This window comes from Zophobas morio, unplaced genomic scaffold (genome assembly GCF_036711695.1).
Source record: "Zophobas morio isolate AGI-343-1 ecotype UQ-CSIRO unplaced genomic scaffold, CSIRO_AGI_Zmor_V1 ptg000054l, whole genome shotgun sequence".
NCBI lineage: Eukaryota > Metazoa > Arthropoda > Insecta > Coleoptera > Tenebrionidae > Zophobas > Zophobas morio.
The window spans coordinates 1,343,783-1,361,353 of record NW_026972159.1 but is presented as its reverse complement, the minus strand read 5'-3'; the positions used below and the strand labels follow the sequence as shown (position 1 = coordinate 1,361,353).

At 34.4% G+C, this 17,571-nt stretch overlaps 1 protein-coding gene across 5 annotated transcripts in view; it reads right to left on the bottom strand.

Annotated features, from left to right (window-relative positions):
• LOC135142820 (protein O-mannosyl-transferase TMTC1-like) overlaps nucleotides 1-17,571 on the bottom strand; it is a 489,367-nt gene that overhangs the window by 62,275 nt on the left and 409,521 nt on the right. For all 5 annotated transcript variants that reach the window (XM_064074588.1, XM_064074587.1, XM_064074589.1 and 2 more), the window contains one exon: nucleotides 227-364. In XM_064074588.1, the coding sequence (XP_063930658.1) occupies nucleotides 227-364 (138 nt within the window). The remainder of the gene's footprint in view (nucleotides 1-226; nucleotides 365-17,571) is intronic.

Genomic DNA, 17,571 nt, shown 5'->3' with positions numbered 1-17,571 from the left:
AATGTCCAATTCATTCCATTCGCTAAATTTCCCCCTAATTTGGTAAACATTCACATTACGTTAAAAAATAGCCAAAAAAACACACACAGTATTTTTGAGTTTTACGACTAGCCTGATCATTATTTATGCGGCTAGACCACAGCCGAATTTCCCCCGAAAACTGGCCGCAAATTTATGTAAGGACCCTTAAATATGGACGAGTCCATAGGCCGTCATGCATACTTACTTTTTAACGGCGGGCCAATGTCGATAAAAGTCGTAGGCTAAATTGAGTAAAAAAACCGAGACTCCCGTCTCCTTCGCCAGCATGCTCAGACCTCCCAAAGTGACGCTGATCCAGATATGACATTTTCCGTCGGGGTGCCTGCAACAATGTGGCCACATCAAAGTTCTGCGTGTTATCAAAATTTCCATTAAATTTTAAATAAGGCACGTTCGGCCGGGAACTTTTTCAAAGTGCCAATTAAAACTTATCGAATTATGTTGTGTATAAGTTTAAAATTAATTCCGGACTTCGGCACGAAATCGGCTATCGGGAAACAAGAAGGCAGTTTATTACAAGTTTGAGATTGATTTTTATAAAAGAGCTAATTCGATGGATAAAGTTGAAGGTGTTGAGCGAATTGAGCAATTTTCGCTAGTGCTTAACGAATAAAAGCGCGCGGAGTTGGCTCGACGAACTTTCCTGCCTCCAGAGACAAGCTTTTTTAATAATAATAATAATAATTTTATTTCCAGCAGACTACAAGTCTTTTTTTTTCACCAGTCTAGGAATACCACTTCGTTAAATCATGGTTAATATGTATATATTATTTTGAGGTTTATAATTAGCAACAACAACAGGGTTACTTTAGGTATTCGCGTCTTCTGAGTGTTTTTACCAAATGTCGTGGATTTTACGTATTGTGTCAGTTCGCTTTATGCCTGTTTGCACTAATATTTTTTTTGTTTCACGAAACTTTGAGCCGCAGGTGGCCTATGTGTGACAAAGCAATTGGGTCGGGTACTTGTTCTTCAGATTGATTAGGATAACAAGGAGCCGCAGGTAGGTTGTCGATTAGGAAAATTTCAAAAGTTTGTCATTGATCTGGAATTAGGCTTTATGAAAATATTTCTCTAGCAAAGCCCGTTATTCCGTACCTAGTGGGGAATTCGCTCGGCATCAATGTGAAGCGCCATCGTCAAGAATCCATTTCTTTTTGAGTCGAAGTGGCTGCTTTATTCAATAAGTTCGAATGCTTTGATGTATAACTTTCAAATTTGGTACGTGACTTTGCTAGTTACGTAGATAAATTTGGCCGGATGATGTCTGTAATAATTCAGGCCAGAGTAACGACTATTTAGATGTGCACTTCGCCCCTTATCTCCGCTTCACAACACAATCAACTTTGCTCTCGTTAAACATTTAAATAACAACGTCGGTTAGAAATTAAAACAAAACTTCCGGCTAATAAAAGAATTCCGGTGCTCATTTTAATTAAAATTTTAAATTAATGTTGCGGTATTTTATTTTCGAGTCGTATTTGAAAGAATCCGGGCTTGATGAAGTTTCGCAGTCGGTTACCTGAGTCGAATTTTTCGGAATTATTGGGAGCAAATGATTTGATTGAAGATTATGGAATGTTGTAAAATCAAAGTGACTCCTCTTTTTGTGAGAGCGCCGTAAAAAGTCCATTGTTATGATTCATTAAACATTATTGAGCAGTAAGTATTACAAAATGGCCAATTTAAAGTTGCGACCTCGTTATTACTTGTATTTTAGTAAAAGGGGCGATTAATTGAGGCATCTTGAAAGAAAGCGGTTTTTATGGGAGTTTTGTGATCTTTGAATTAGTCGACTAAAAGTGAGTGATTTTATTGTAATCCGCAAAAATTCAAAGTCGGGTTTACGGCCAGGGGACAAAAGATGAATTAACCGTCGGTTCATTAGCTTTCGACAAGCCTTAAATATCTACACGTTCGCTCCCCCATTTTTATTTTCGGCACTCGCGAAATCAACCCCTATTTATACCCGCCGACTTTTTTATTTCAACATATCGTCACTTTCGTAACATTTCTGTAAACTGATGCCGATTTAATACATCACACGCGAAAAAGACAGTCATTAGGGCCGAATCCGCGTAACTGACGCCATTACGGAAATTCGCCGTTCGCTGGCGATAAAAGCGATTCCGGCGGCGCGAAACGAGTAAGCCGTTTTTAAAAAAATGAAAAAGTCGATCCCGATCTGTGCTCCCATTATTGACCAGCAGGGCGATATTTCTGCGGCCGGGAACATAATAGCCGAGCGTGGGAGTCCGACTGTCTATTTGATCCACCGCTGTGATATCCGTGCCGATGCAGTGAATCAACCCCTAACGGAATACATTCGAAAAGATTAGGGTGATCGCGAAAAACAAATATCACCGTCGAAATCGAATTGTCTCAAAACGAACGACGTGCAAATGGAACAAATAAGTAGTAAAGCGATGACGTGTGGGCGTGAGTCGTTGTCATATGAAAATACGGCGATGCTCTGTTTCTTATTTTCTCACGTTCGAAACGCGAGATTTGGCGGCTAATTTTGCCGCCACCCGCATCGATCCGAGGTTTTTATTCCATCCGTAGGTATATCGTGCATACATGAATAATAATGTTATACCAAAAAGATGACAAAGTTATAATGTTTGTGGTGTTCTAATAATAATAGTTCAAATTTCAGCGTTTTTGGTGTTGGGTCGGCTGTGAAACCGCGCGGAACTCGTTCGCATATAAATTCAGTTTGGAGGTGTTTTTTGGCGTATTATTAAGTAAAAAAATCCTCGGGAGGTGAGCGCGTTAAGTGTTTTTCGTATCTATAAGGCGGAACGTTTTGCTTTTCATTTCGCGTTTTCCGCGGGAGATTTGACGGTTAATTTGGCGCGTTCTCCCGCAGCGATTCGCCGTTTTTTCACTTGGATTTATGTATATTTTATTCTGTTCGCATATTATAAGAGGCGGGATGCAGCATGTAGCCACTATGTAATATTCAAGGACGGTGGGCGTTCATATTCATTTTGTTGAGTTTATCCGAGCGATTTCCCAGGTGTTCTAGAAGAAAATATCTTACTGGCAAATATAAATAATGTGAACCTTGGGATTGGAAAAGTTCGCTCTGTTGTGCTGAATATTTCATTACGTTTCGATTGCAGTACGCAGAAATCTTGCAAATTGCTGCATTTGTCTGAAATTATAATTTGAAACCTTGTCGCGCTGCGTTTCTTTTTCTTTCCATATTTTAGTTGTCGTCTGGAAAATCTCGGCGCCCGGAATGAGACGAGATGTGGCGAGAGAATTTATTTTATTCGAACCGTTTTATTACCTGATGGTAAGTCAGTTATTATTTCAACCTGTCGATAAAAGATTTTATGGAGCTAATAAATTTGTTATGTAGAAGTAAAGTTTATCCCCCATATTTTATTCATTTCAAAGGAATTTGACATATGGATTCGTAACAATGGAAAATGAAATATTTTATGGTATTCCGTGATATGCTTTATGCCGATGCAATCCTTTATAGTGTCAAAAGCGACGTGCCCGCAACGTAAGCCATAATATTTTTTATTGTGCGGGGTCAAAGAACATGAATAAAATATATTGAGAATTTCTAAGAGAATCCTAATGCCCAGATATAATAAGAATATATTTATTCTTCCCGGACGCGATAAAAATACCGCTGGAAGTCGTCAAAATAAAAAAACAACGAATTATGTCGCTACAACGGCAGATCGATAATAATTACATTACGGCTGCCAGTAATACGCCTAGAACGCAATAAAGAGCAGATCAGACAAAATTCCGACAAGGGTCAAGGTCGGTATTACGGCATTAGCTATTCCAATTTTTTTTAATAACACTCGTACAGTTTACGGTCCCCCGGATCGTTTTTTAATGATACTATAACTCAAAGTGATTTTTCAAAAAAAAATATAGCCCCGCCCTATGATTTTTTTATTCTTAGAAACTCAAAACACGTTTAAAATGGTAATTTTTTCTTAGAAAATATGGATTTTGCAATTAGAATCAACATTCGAAAAATTGAAAAATCTAAAGTTTAACGAAAAATTGAAAATCCAAAAAGTAAAAAATTGAGAAACCAAAAAATGCAGCAGCCCAAAAACCGAAAAGTCAAAAATATTGAAACATCACAAAACTGAACGAAATATCTAAAAAATTGGAAAAGTGAGAATTTCGAAGATTTTAAAGACTCCATATATTCAATAGATTTTAAAGATCATAAATTTCAAAGTTCAAGGAGATATTATAATTGTAAAGAAAGATCCAGAAAAAATTTAAAATTGTTAAAGATCCTGAAGATACCAAATATCCTAGAAATTCTAGAATTCTAGAGAGCATGATGATTTTAATGACTCTAAAAACTCTAAAGATTCTAAAGACTCTAAGGACTCAAACTTACAAAAAAATTTTTAAAAGGCTGATATTTTCAAATATTCCAAATAATCCAGATATTCAAAAACTTGTAAAACTCGTAAAATGCCAGATTTAAATTTAAATTTAAAATTAAGATCTTAAACGTCCAAAAATCTCTTGAGGAACCAAAGATTCTAAAAATCGTAAATGTCTCTAAAAGACTTTATTTAAATTTTGGAAAGACCTAATTATTTTCTTTAAAATCCAGCAATTCCAAAAAGGCTGAAGATTTAGAAAATCTTGGACATCTGTAAACTTTAGAAAGTCTAGGAAAACCTAGAAAGTGAAAAATCTGCAAAATATTTGAATTTCCATAATTTGAAAGAATTCTAGAAATTACATAATTCTTAAACATTCTAAAACTTCTCGAGCTTTCAAGGATGCCAAAAACTCTAAGGATTACCAGGATTTTAGGAATTGCAAAAATTGAAGGTTTTAAAATCATGAAAATACTAAAAATACGAAAGATCCGAAAAGATTTTTTTTTAATCCCAAGGAGACTAGAAATGAAGTTCTGAAGATTATAGGAATTCCGGGGATCCTAAATATTGTAAAGATTTCAAAAATTTCAAAGAATCTAAAGGTTCCTCAGAAACTCCAAAGATCTTAGAAATTCTGTAAATTAGAAATGGCAAATGTTTATATTTTGCGTTTTTTCTTTTAATGTGCATGGTATTTTTTGAGAAAAACGATACACAAAAACATGTTTTTAATTTCTTGTAAAGAAAAAGTATGTTGCAGCTAAGCTCCGCCCTCTTGGTTCACGGCGAATAAAAAAAATCATCACAATTGCGATAGGGCGGGTGGGCGGGCTTACGTTGTGTCTTTTTGTTTTAATTATGTGTAGACTGCTTTTCACAGCATGAAACTAAAAATATGTTTAACATGGCAAATTTGTATAACGAAATATCTTTTCTTAGCAATTCGGCTTCGCTCCATTATTGCAAAATCCACATTTCCTTGCAAAAATGTACCATTTTGATCTTGTTTTAAGGTAAAAAAATCTGAGGGCGGAATTAATATTAATATATTATTGCAAACAGGTATAAAGCGAACTGACGTAATACTTAAAGTCCAAGACAATTTGTAAAAACACTCAGAAGACACGAATACTTAAAGTAACCTTGTCCTCCCCAGTGATTGTAAGGAAAATTGTTGTTAATTATAAGCCTCAAAATAATGTATATATTAACCATGACTTAACGAAGATGCATTAATATTAATAATATATAAAGCAAACAGGTATAAAGTGAACTGACGTATTATTTAAAATCCACGACAATTTGTATAAACACTCAGAAGACACGAATACTTAAAATAACCTTGTCCTCCCCAGTGATTGTAAGGAAAATTGTTAATTATAAACCTCAAAATAATGTATATATTAACCATGACTTAACGAAGATGCATTAATATTAATAATATATAAAGCAAACAGGTACAAAGTGAACTGATGTAATATTTAAAAACCACGACAATTTGTAAAAACACTCAGAAGACACGAATACTTAAAGTAACCTTGTCCTCCCCAGTGATTGTAAGGAAAATTGTTGTTAATTATAAACCTCAAAATAATGTATATATTAACCATGATTTAACGAAGATGCATTAATATTAGTAATATATAATGCAAACAGGCATAAAGTGAACTGATGTAATATTTAAAATCCACGACAATTTGTAAAAACACTCAGAAGACACGAATACTTAAAGTAACCTTGTCCTCCCCAGTGATCGTAAGGAAAATTGTTGTTAATTATAAACCTCAAAACAATGTATACTTAAACCATGAATTAACGAAGATGCAGCAAAATCAGGCGTATACTGTTAGGAAGGAATTTAAGAGACGAGTTGGAAATAGTAAGCAGGACATCAAATTAAGATGTATCAAGAATATTCACACACAATTAAATAATACTTACTCTAAATACTTATGATCAAGAAAATTTACATCTACACTTAAATTTTTTACCAAAATGTGAGAGAATTTATTTCAAAAGTTAGCAGATTTTAACTAATGTGTGCACGTCGGATGATATCATACTAACAGAAACGTGGTTAAAGAATACAGTGGATTCACATTTACTATTGTTAGTTTTATTGTAAATTAGAATTAGTTATTATTAAAGTGAAATCTATTTTTTTAACCACTGGAATAAAACACGAGCAGCCTTTGTATGATTATCAATCAATTTATGTGGCAACATAGAAAAAGCAGGTTTGTACCTCAAAAAAGAAACTAAAAACTGTCGTTTTGACGACAATTAATAATTCGAGATCGTGGGTCGCGGATCTTGATTTTATATCGCAGTCGAAAATTGCGACGGCCGCAAACTGTGCGTCCTAAGGAGACAATAACGCAACTGTCAATTCCATTTTGGCATCGCAATAACTTTCCCTTTTGTGTACTGAAAGTTGCACAAAGAAACTTTTCCCAATATTAAGACCGCCTTATTAAATTTACAATTTCCCGCGTGGCGAGACCTCGGACAAAAACTAGTCGGAAGAGAGAAATACAGCCGGCGAGATTTCCGAAGTCGCCAAAAAATTAATCGCGTTAGAATGAGTTCGCTCGGAAACGAACTAATTTATACTTTTGGGTCAGCGACAATAAAAACATCGACTAGAAGTAAAATAAAAAGCATATACAGCAAACTCGCCTCACATATAAAATACCGATAAGTCAAGAATGAGGAATGATAGAGAGGCACGTGAAGAATGGCCGGGTTCTTTAACTTTTTACGTGAAATTGATGGATTACGTGTCATTGGTGTAGGAGCTTTACGCTGTAATACGAAGGGTGTGAATTGCTAACAAGATCCGAATTGGAACTGCTCTGCACAGACAAGGAACATTATTACCACTCGACCGCCGCCTCTGCGTATTAGATTTTATTAGACCTGTGATCAGATTGTCCGTAAATTTCTCGAACAGTCTGATCGTATTAATCACGGCAGGTTAGCACAAGGAGATCAGAGTAGCGGAAAACACAAATAATAATCATGATCGGCAAAATATTTAAAGCGTGGGGTGGATTCGTTTAAACACGGCGGATAAGCCCGACGCAATTGCACAGTGTAAACAGTCAAACAAGTTTCAAATTAAACGGAAACAATTTACCATCATGTTATCGAATTTTTTTGCTTTCCTTTCGTCGCAATATAACAGAAAATTAACGGCATAAAAATGGTGGATGCGCCGGGTGCGTTCCAGCCCGCGAATTAATTCGGTTTGTTTCAATTACCACCGTTTCACTCAATTTAATAAAACCCCCGCCTCCTCCCCTTTTTATTTATAGCAGTACCCATCTCGAGGGATTGTGATTTTCTTTTCTTGTAGGAGCTATCTCGTCTATATTCAACAAGGTTATTTTGTAGGCGTTCAAGACATTGAATAGTAAGACCGCTGTCAAGTCGTCTTGTGAACGGATTGAGCCGGATTGAATTCTCCGGTTAGTGTTTACAAACTTGCCACTAGCAAACAGAGAAAACAATGAGATCGGAAAAAGCGATGAAAAAATTAAGGCGACTCGGAGGGAAAATCCGTTTGCGAAGTCGTCCCGAATTCGTCCTATGAAAATACATCAAAAAGAATGATAAATTTAAGCGCCGGCATACTTTTACGAAGATCGTCGATAAAATATTAAGTGTGGGTCTCGGAGTTTGACGAAAGGATTCACTTGCTAAACCCGGCCTTGGATCAGCCTTCGAACTGGGATTTCTATGCGAAACTTTAAAAGCGCTCGAATAACACTTTAAATTTCTAGCCGGGAATCGGAATTGGATGAGGGGTTTGGGGCGTCTTTGGGTTTATTAATGTTAAAATGATTGGTTGAAATTATTTGGGATTTTTGTTTACTCATAACCTCTATAAAGTAAAAACCACTGGCGTAAATAACATTCCTGCAGATTTTGGGCAAAATTTTGAGATTATGTCATCAATTTTTTTTGGGGGGGGGGTAAACGAATAAATTTTGATTAATGATTTGCCATGCTTATGATAACGTTATAACGTTTGCAAGAATTCAGGCCCGGGAGAATCATATTTTATAAAAATAAAAACAAATCTAGTATTGCTAATTTGGAGATGACGTCATCAAATTGTTGGTGGGGATGATTAGCCAATTTTTGGTTGGAATTCTACTACATGTAACTATATGATAGTACTGTTACACATATAAAATTTGACAACAATCGGTTTCGGATAATCTGTCTAATAAAAATCCGGAGTGACGACAAACGACAGACAGACAGATAGACAGACAGACAGACAGACAAACACACGGAAACGGAAGACCTATTTCTTCGTATTCTAGGTGTCATGAAAGATGGAGGAAATAAAAACGTAAAAATCGCAAAAATTATTTGATTTTTCAATGTTCCGGTTTTATAATTTTTTGTTTCTTCAGTTATAATTTTTTCAATTTTTTGATTCTTCAGTTTTTCGATTTGAGTTTTATTTTTTTGTTTCATGAATTACTAGATCTTGAAATTTTTCGTTTTAAAATATTTCGAATTTTCAATCCTCAATTTCTAAATTCTTTAATTTTTCATTTCTTCAAATTTTCAATTTGCAATTTTTCGTTTACATTTTTTATTTTCTTGACTTTTACAATTTGTAAAATGTTCACTGTTTTCGGTTGTATAATTTTTTGTTTTCAATTTTTTCAATTTTCCTTTTACTCAATTTTTCGTTTGACAATTTTTCAGTTTTTTATTTTTTGGTTCTTCAATTTTACGATATGCAACTCTTCGAGTTTCCATTTTTAAATCTTTCAGTTTTCCAAATTTTGCATGTTTCACTTTTTAGATTTTGGAATTTTTCGATTTGCAATATCACGAATTTCCAATTTTTAATTTTTCGGTTTTTAGATTTTTCAGTTTTTCATTTCTTCCTATTTCGATTTTACAATTTTTCGTTTCGGTTTTTTATTTTCTTTATTTTTCAGTTTATCCTTTTTTCACTGTTTTGATTTTACAATTTTTCTGTTTTCAATGTGAAATTTTTCAGTTTTTTTATTTACAACTTTTCGGTTTTCAATTTTTCGATTTTTTAGCTTTTAGATTTTTCAATTTCTTGTTTTTTTTTCAATTTTTCATTTCTTCAATTTTTGATTTGCAATTTATTAAATTATCATTTTAAATAATAATAATTATGACTTTTAAAATTTTTTACTTTTTCAGTTATCATTTATTCAATTTTTCAATTTTTAGATTTTTAATTTTTTAATGTACTTTTCAGTACTTCGATCTTTTCGGTTTCACAATGTTTGGTTTTCCCAATTTTACGATCAATTCGATTTTTCTTCTTTCCAATTTTTCGATTCACCATTTGTTTTAGAGTTTTAAGTTTCTCGTTTTTTACTTAATCAATGTTACACTTTTTCGTTTCTTCAGTTTCTTGATTTGCAATTTTTCAATTTTCCAGTTTTTCGATTTTTCAACTTTTTGAATCAACAACAATAAAATGAAAACTTTGAAAAATCAAATAATTAGAAATCAAAAACTTGAAAAATTGAGAAAGTGCAAATTTGGAAAAACGAAATATTGTAAAATCTAAATATAGACAAAAAAATTGGAAAATCAGATAACTGAGAAATCAAAAATGGCATTAAAAATTTTTAAAATTTGAAAATCGAAAAGATGACAAATTATAAAAGCGAAAGAAACATTGGAGAAATGAAGGAAATGAAGAAACGAAAAGTTATGATATAAAATTGAGAAAATGAACATTAGAAAAATTATGATATACAACAGGGAAAATGAAAATTAGAAAATCGGAAAAAAGAAAAATAAAAATTGGGAAATAGGAAAATCAAAAAATAAAAACTTTTGTCGAAAAACTGTAAAATTGAAAAATTCAAGAACCAAAAACTTTTGTGTATTTTGTAAGTCGAAAAATCGAAAAACTGAAAAAATTAAAGTTGCAAAAACAAAAAAAATATGAAACCCAAAACAATGAAAACTGGTAAAATTGAAAAATTAAAGAAAATGAAAAAACAAAATATTGTGATACCAAAAAAATTGGTCTTGTAGTTGCCAATAAGTTAAGACTAATATTGGCAAATGATATATTCTCTAAGAAAACAGAGGGTGGGTGGGCGGGGCTACTACTTTGATTTTGGAGTTTTTCAATTTTTCGATTTTTCAGATTATAGATTTTTAAATTTTTCGTTTCATCAATCTTTGCTTTGCAGTTCTTTAGTTTTCATTTTTAATAAATAATTACGATTTTTAAAAATTTTTAATTTTTCGATTTTTTAATTTTTCGACTTTTCAAGTTTTTGAATATAAAAAGTGGAAAAACAAAAAAGAATAAAATGAAAACTTTGGAAAATCTAAAAATTGAAAATTCGATAGAGGGCAAAATTGAAAAAACGGAATATAGACCATTTAAAAAAATCGGAAAATCAGAGAAATCCAGAAATAGCATGGAAAAATTAAAAAACTTGAAAATCGAAAAAGTGAAAAATCAGAGAGTGTACATTTGAGGTATTGAATAAATGACAAATTATAAAATCGCAAGAAACATTGTAAAAATAAGGGAAATAAAGAAAACGAAAAATTATTATATAAAATAGAGAAAATTAAAATTAGAAAATTGGAAAAATGATAAATAAAAATTGAGAAGAGAAAAATCGGCAAAATGAAAAACTGTTTTATCGAAAAATTGCAAATCGAGAAATTCAAGAAACGAAAACTTGAAAATTTGTAAGTCGAAAAATCGAAAAACTGAAAAAATTAAAGTTGCAAAAACGAAAAATTATGAAACCCAAAACATTGAAAACTGGTAAAATTGAAAAACTAAAGAACGTGAAAAAACAAAATATAGTGATACCAAAAAAATTGGTCTTGTACTTGCCAATAAGTTAAGACTAATATTGGCAAATGATATAGTTTCTAGGAAAACAGAGGGTGGGTGGGCGGGGCTACTACTTTGATTTTGGAGTTTTTTTTATTTGCAACTTTTCGGTTTCCAATTTTTCGATTTTTCAGCTTATAGATTTTTAAATTTTTCGACTTTTCAACTTTTTAATAAAAAAGTGGAAAAACGAAACAGAATAAAATGAAAACTTTGAAAAATGTAAAAATTGAAAAATCGAGAGTTTGCAAAATTGAGAAAACGAAATATAGACCATTTAAAAAAAAAAAAGGGAAAATCAGAGAAATCCAGAAATGGCATGGAAAAGTTTTAAAATTTGAAAATCGAAAAACTGAAAAATCAAAGAGTGAACATTTGAAGAATTGAATAAATGACAAATTATAAAATCGCAAGAAACATTGAAAAAATAAGGGAAATAAAGAAAACGAAAAATTATTATATAAAATAGAGAAAATGGAAATTAGAAAATCGGAAAAATGAAAAATAAAAATTAAGGACAGAAAAATCGACAAAATGAAAAATTGTTTTATCGAAAAATTGCAAATCGAGAAATTCAAGAAACGAAAACTTGAAAATTTGTAAGTCGAAAAAGTGAAAAAATTAAAGTTGCAGAAACGAAAAATTATCAAACCCAAATCGTTGAAAACTGATAAAATTGGAAAACTAAAGAAAATTAATAAATAAAGTATTGTAATATCAAAAAAATTGGTCAAACTTAAATAAATCCAGATTTCGGTAAAAATTATAACATTTTATTTTACAAACGGCAGACAGACAGATAAACGGAAACGAGAAACCTATTTCTTCGTATTCTAGGGGTCATGAAAGGTCGAGAAAACGCAAGCGAAGAGAGTCGGCCGATGGTCTCGATTACAACATTTCCTTAGCTTACACTCGGGAACTAAAAATTAAAATTCTATCCATCAGCACGGATTTTTTTGCTCGTTTTCCCTGTCTGCACCGCGTTCAAATCTCGTTACGTCTATGCAATTTTTTACCAGCTCCCATAGAACTTCTGCGCCTCTGCGGCACGGCTCCGACACGAAACCCGCTCTAGTAATTGAAAAATACGGTTGCAAGTACCTATACATCGACGGCTTAATTAATTTCGGGCCCCTGGGAGCTTCATAGATTTTAGCGTTTGACGGGATAACTCGTCGGAAAAAACGGAAAGCTCACCCGACCGAACTGGCACAATCATACAGACATGTTATTTTTGCGCACTGGCAATCATTCAAATTTGTCCGTTCGCGAAATTCGGTTTTTGAACATCCCCACATTTCGTACGAACCGGGAGCTTACAATTACGATCATTTGTATGTTTGTTGGATCGGGCGTTTTAAACCGGCTCGAAATGTTACTGCCGAGCATTTGCATGTTTATTTTTCGAGAGTTATAAATCGGGTATTTTAACTGCGGTTATGGGAAGGCAAGTAGGATTTGGGCGAAGTTTATCGTCGCGCCGATAACGCAAGACAAATAAAAAATTAATGATTAAAGTTTCGTAAATTTTACCGTTTTGTGGAGGATTTTTTGTTGGGTTGTGGGCGCTCAGCCGGCGGCTAAACGGCCCGGAATCCGCCCCTGGCGAAGACATGCATCCGCGTGCGCTTGGTCAAACGGCAAAAAAGCGGCCAGCTTTTGTAGTACAAATTTGCATTTTCAATTTCCCTTCGTCGTGTTAGCGGATGCGTGTCAAAATATGTGAATATAAAGCATAGAGGATGTGAAAATTGCTTTAAGCAGATTCTTTTTGGCCCGTATTAAAATTCCGGACAGAGATTTTTGAAATAATTAATTCTCGCACTTTGCTCCCGAAGGAGCGACGCACATTTTCACCTAGAATTTATTCCGTTTCGACTCATAAATTTTTATTTTCGCAGGTCGCTCCAAACGAACTCTTTGTATTGACTTTTATTGTTAGATAAAAGTTGGAAATTTACGCGCGCCAACCGCCACGTGCCCGACAACTTTTTCTAATTTTATGCGAGATGACGCCGAGTAACAAGTCGAGATAAGGGGGCGCTGGGAACTTGCCAATTTTACACTTAACGTTTATTGTTATTAGGCGCGTCAGAGGTGACCCGAGCGAACGTAATTGTCGATGGAAGCTGCTTTGAAAGCCGCTTGTCACATTCACGGCGATTTGTAGAACGCGACGGCGAAATTCCCCTGAAATATAGAAAAAAAAAAACAATACTTCGACGAGGAGGTGCCCCAACTCACTTTTAAATTTAACCCTTTTCGTAATTAATTCCTTCTGTTCCTGCGTTGGCGTAGCGCTCGCATAACAAGCCGGCTTATGCACCGAGCCCGCTCCCGGCCTTCTTATTTGGTGCAGTCGCGCTGAGCCGAACAAAGGGAAAAATCCGGGTCAGTAAATACGTCCTTAAAGCTCGCTCTTTAAGCGACACAATCGCAACAAGACGAGCCGTTTTAATAATAATTCCTCCATCCAAGTACAATTTCCAGTGTTTCCACATAAAACAGTAAAACGCGTGTAACATTTTCTATTCCGTCGTTTCAATCCCCGCTATACTGTGTAAGGCTCGGAGGCTGTAAAAAACTAATACATCAGCGGGTTTCTAGACATTTTATTTCTTTCGCACGAACGTTTCACGAAGCACTTGTACTAAATTATTTAAATAAAATTCAACATTGTTGCCGCGCTGTTTGCCATAGAGGTATTTATAGTCCCTGAAGGAAACACGTTTCATCATCGCGGCGGCCCGCCACAGATGGGTGAAGTCGGATTGTTTGAGGAAGTTTATCATAATTATGCAAATTGTTCGATGCTTTTTTAATCAAATCAGAGGTTAACGCGATAAGGCCGTGTTGGCGGCTTCGGGGGGCGGCACTTTGCCGAATGCAAATCAATCAATAAAACGAATACAACTACTCTCTGGACAAAGGTCACGCCCTGGGACGGGTAAACAAGGCCACATTAGTTCCGTTTTGTGTGCAGCAACCGCAGAGGATACACGAACATGGCGCAGCAACGGGCCGAAAAATTTCACACAGCGTTTAATTCAATCCGAATTTTTAACCCCAAGAAAGTCACTAAAATGATTTGCGATTTTCATTCTTGGGTTTCCTCTACGTTTCATGACACCTTGAGTACGAAGAAATAGGTCTCCCGTTTCCGCCTGTCTGTCTGTCGTTGAAACCCATTGTTGTAAAATTTTTTATGTATATTAAGACTATCATTTAGATGGTACCAAAAAGTGGCTAATTATACCCATCAACAATATAATTTGTTTCCTTTTTATGAGATACTCCTGCACTTGTGGTGTATGAATCCGTCTTCAGTTTTCACCCTCCACATTCAGATTTTTGGAAAAAAGTCAAAATTTTATCACATTTTGCAATTTAAGTTTGAAACTGTAAAAATTGATTTATTTACCTTTATCCAATTTTTTTGGTAGGTTTTACAATATTTTGTTTTTTCATTTTTTTAATTTTTCAATTTTACCAGTTTTCAATGTTTTGGGTTTCATAATTTTTCGTTTTTGCAACTTAAATTTTTTTCAGTTTTTCGATTTTTCGACTTACAAATTTTCAAGTTTTTGTTTCTTGAATTTTTCGATTTGCAATTTTTCAATTTTGCAATTTTTCGATAAAACAGTTTTTCATTTTTAGATTTTTCTGTGCCTCAATTTTTATTTTTCATTTTTCCGATGTTCTCTATTTAATATCATAATTTTTCGGTTTTTCATTCCCTTTATTTTTTCAATTTTTCTTTCTATTTTATAATTTGTCACTTATTCAATTCTTCAAATTTTCAACCTTTGCTTTATCAGTTTTTCGATTTTCAAATTTTAAAATACTTCAATGCCATTTTTGGATTTCTTAGTTATCTAATTTTCCGTTTTGTTTTTTTTAATTGTCTATATTTAGATTTTACACTATTTCGGTTTCTTCAAAGTTTGCAGTTTATCGCTTTTTCAATTTATCGTTTATTCAATTTTTCAAGTTCTTGATTTCCAATTTTTAGATTCAACAAGTTGAAAAATCGAAAAATTGGAAAATTGCGAATCAAGTAATTGAAGAAACGAAAAAGTGAAACATTGACTAAGTAAAAATCGAGACTTAAAAATCGAAAAAAATAGTGAATCCAAAAATTAGAATGAAGAAAAAACGAATTGATAGAAAAATGGGAAACTCAAAAGTTGTGAAATCGAAAAATTATAGAATTATCAAAATTGTAAAATTTGAAAAACTGTGACACTGAAAGACCAAAGTACTGAAAAATTAAACATCGAGACATTAAACAACTGAAAATCGAAAAAGTGGAAAACTGAAAAATTGCGAATCAAGGAACTGAAGAAACGAAAATGTGAAACATTGATTAAGGAGAAATTCAGAAACTCAAAAACTGTCCTTCGTCCTTTTCGTTCTTCGTCCGTCGTCCTTTTCGTCCTTGGTCCTATTCGTTCTTCATCTTTTTTCGTCCTTAGTCCTTTTCGTCCTACGTCCTTAGTCTTTTTCGTCTACGTCCTACGTCCTTTTCGTCCTACGTCCTTTTCGTCCTTCGACCTTTTCGTCCTTCGTCCTTTTCGTCCTTGGTCCTGTTTATCCTTCGTCTTCTTTCGTCCTTCGTCCTTTTCGTCCTTCGTCCTTTTTTCGTCCTTCGTCCTTTTTTCGTCCTTCGTCCTTTTCGTCTTTCGTCCTTTTCGTCCTTCGTCCTTTTCATCCTTCATCTTTTTTCGTCCTTCGTCTTTTTCGTCCTCCGTCCTTTTCGTCCTTGGTCCTGTTCGTCTTTCGTTTTTTTCGTCCTTCGTCCTTTTCGTCCTTCTTCCTTTTCGTCCTTCGTCCTTTTTTCGTCCTTCGTCCATTTTTCGTCCTTCGTCCTTTTTTCGTCCGTCCTTTTCGTCCTTCGTCCTTTTCTTTTCTCCGTCCCTTTCGTCCTTAATATTTTTCGTCCTTCGTCCTTTTTGTCCTTTATCTTGTTTCGTCCTTCGTCTTTTTCTTCATTCGTCCTTTTCGTCCGTCGTCCTTTTCGTCCTTGGTCCTGTTCGTCTTTCGTCTTTTTTGGTCCTTCGTCTTTTCCGTCCTTCGTCCTTTTCGTCCTTCGTCCTTTGTCCTTTTCGTTCTTCGTCCTTTTTTCGTCCTTCGTCCTTTTCGTCCTTAGTCATTATCGTCCTTCATCCTTTTCGTCCTTTGTCCTTTACTCTCCTTCGTCCTTTTCCTTCTTCGTCATTTTCGTTCCTCTCGTCCTTCGTCTTTTTTCGTTCTTCTCGTCCTTCGTCTTTTTTCGTCTTTCGTCCTTTTCGTCCTTCGTCCTTTTCGTATTTCTCCCTTTTCGTCCTTCGTCCTTTCTCTCCTTCGTCCTTTTCGTCTTTTCCGTCCTTCGTCCTTTTCGTCCTTCATCCTTTTCGTCCTTCGTCTTTTTCGTCCTTGGTCCTGTTCGTCCTTGGTCCTGTTCGTCCTTGGTCCTGTTCGTCTTTCGTCTTTTCCGTCCTTCGTCCTTTTCGTCCTTAGTCCTTCGTCCTTTTCGTCCTTAGTCAATATCATCCTTCATCCTTTTCGTCCTTCGTCCTTTACTCTCCTTCGTCCTTTTCCTTCTTCGTCATTTTCGTTCCTCTCGTCCTTCGTCTTTTTTCGTCCTTCTCGTCCTTCGTCTTTTTTCGTCTTTCGTCCTTTTCGTCCTTCGTCCTTTTCGTATTTCACCCTTTCCGTCTTTCGTCTTTTCCGTCCTTCGTCCTTTTCGTCCTTCATCCTTTTCGTCCTTCATCCTTTTCGTCCTTCGTCTTTTTCGTCCTTTGTCCTGTTCGTCTTTCGTCTTTTTTGGTCCTTCGTCTTCCGTCCTTCGTCCTTTTCTTCCTTAGTCCTTCGTCCTTTTCGTCCTTCGTCCTTTTTATCTTTCGTCTTTTTCGTCCTTCGTCCTTTTCGTCCTTCGTCCTTTTCGTCCTTCGTCCTTTTCGTCCTTTGTCCTTTTCGTCCTTCGTCCTTTTCATCCTTCGTCTTTTTTTTGAATGAGTGAAAAATTTTAAAAATCATTATTAGATACATATTTCAAATGAAAACTAAAAAAAATGCAAATCAAAAATTGAAGAAATAAAAATATCTGAAATCTGAAAAATGGAAAAATTGAAAACCAAAAAACCAGAAAAATTTCAAATGGATAAAATTGTAAAATCAAAGAATTGAAGAAATGAAAAACCGAAAAATTAAAAATTTAAAACTAGTGAAACTGCAAATGGAAAAATTACAAAACGAAAATATGAAGAAATGAAAAAT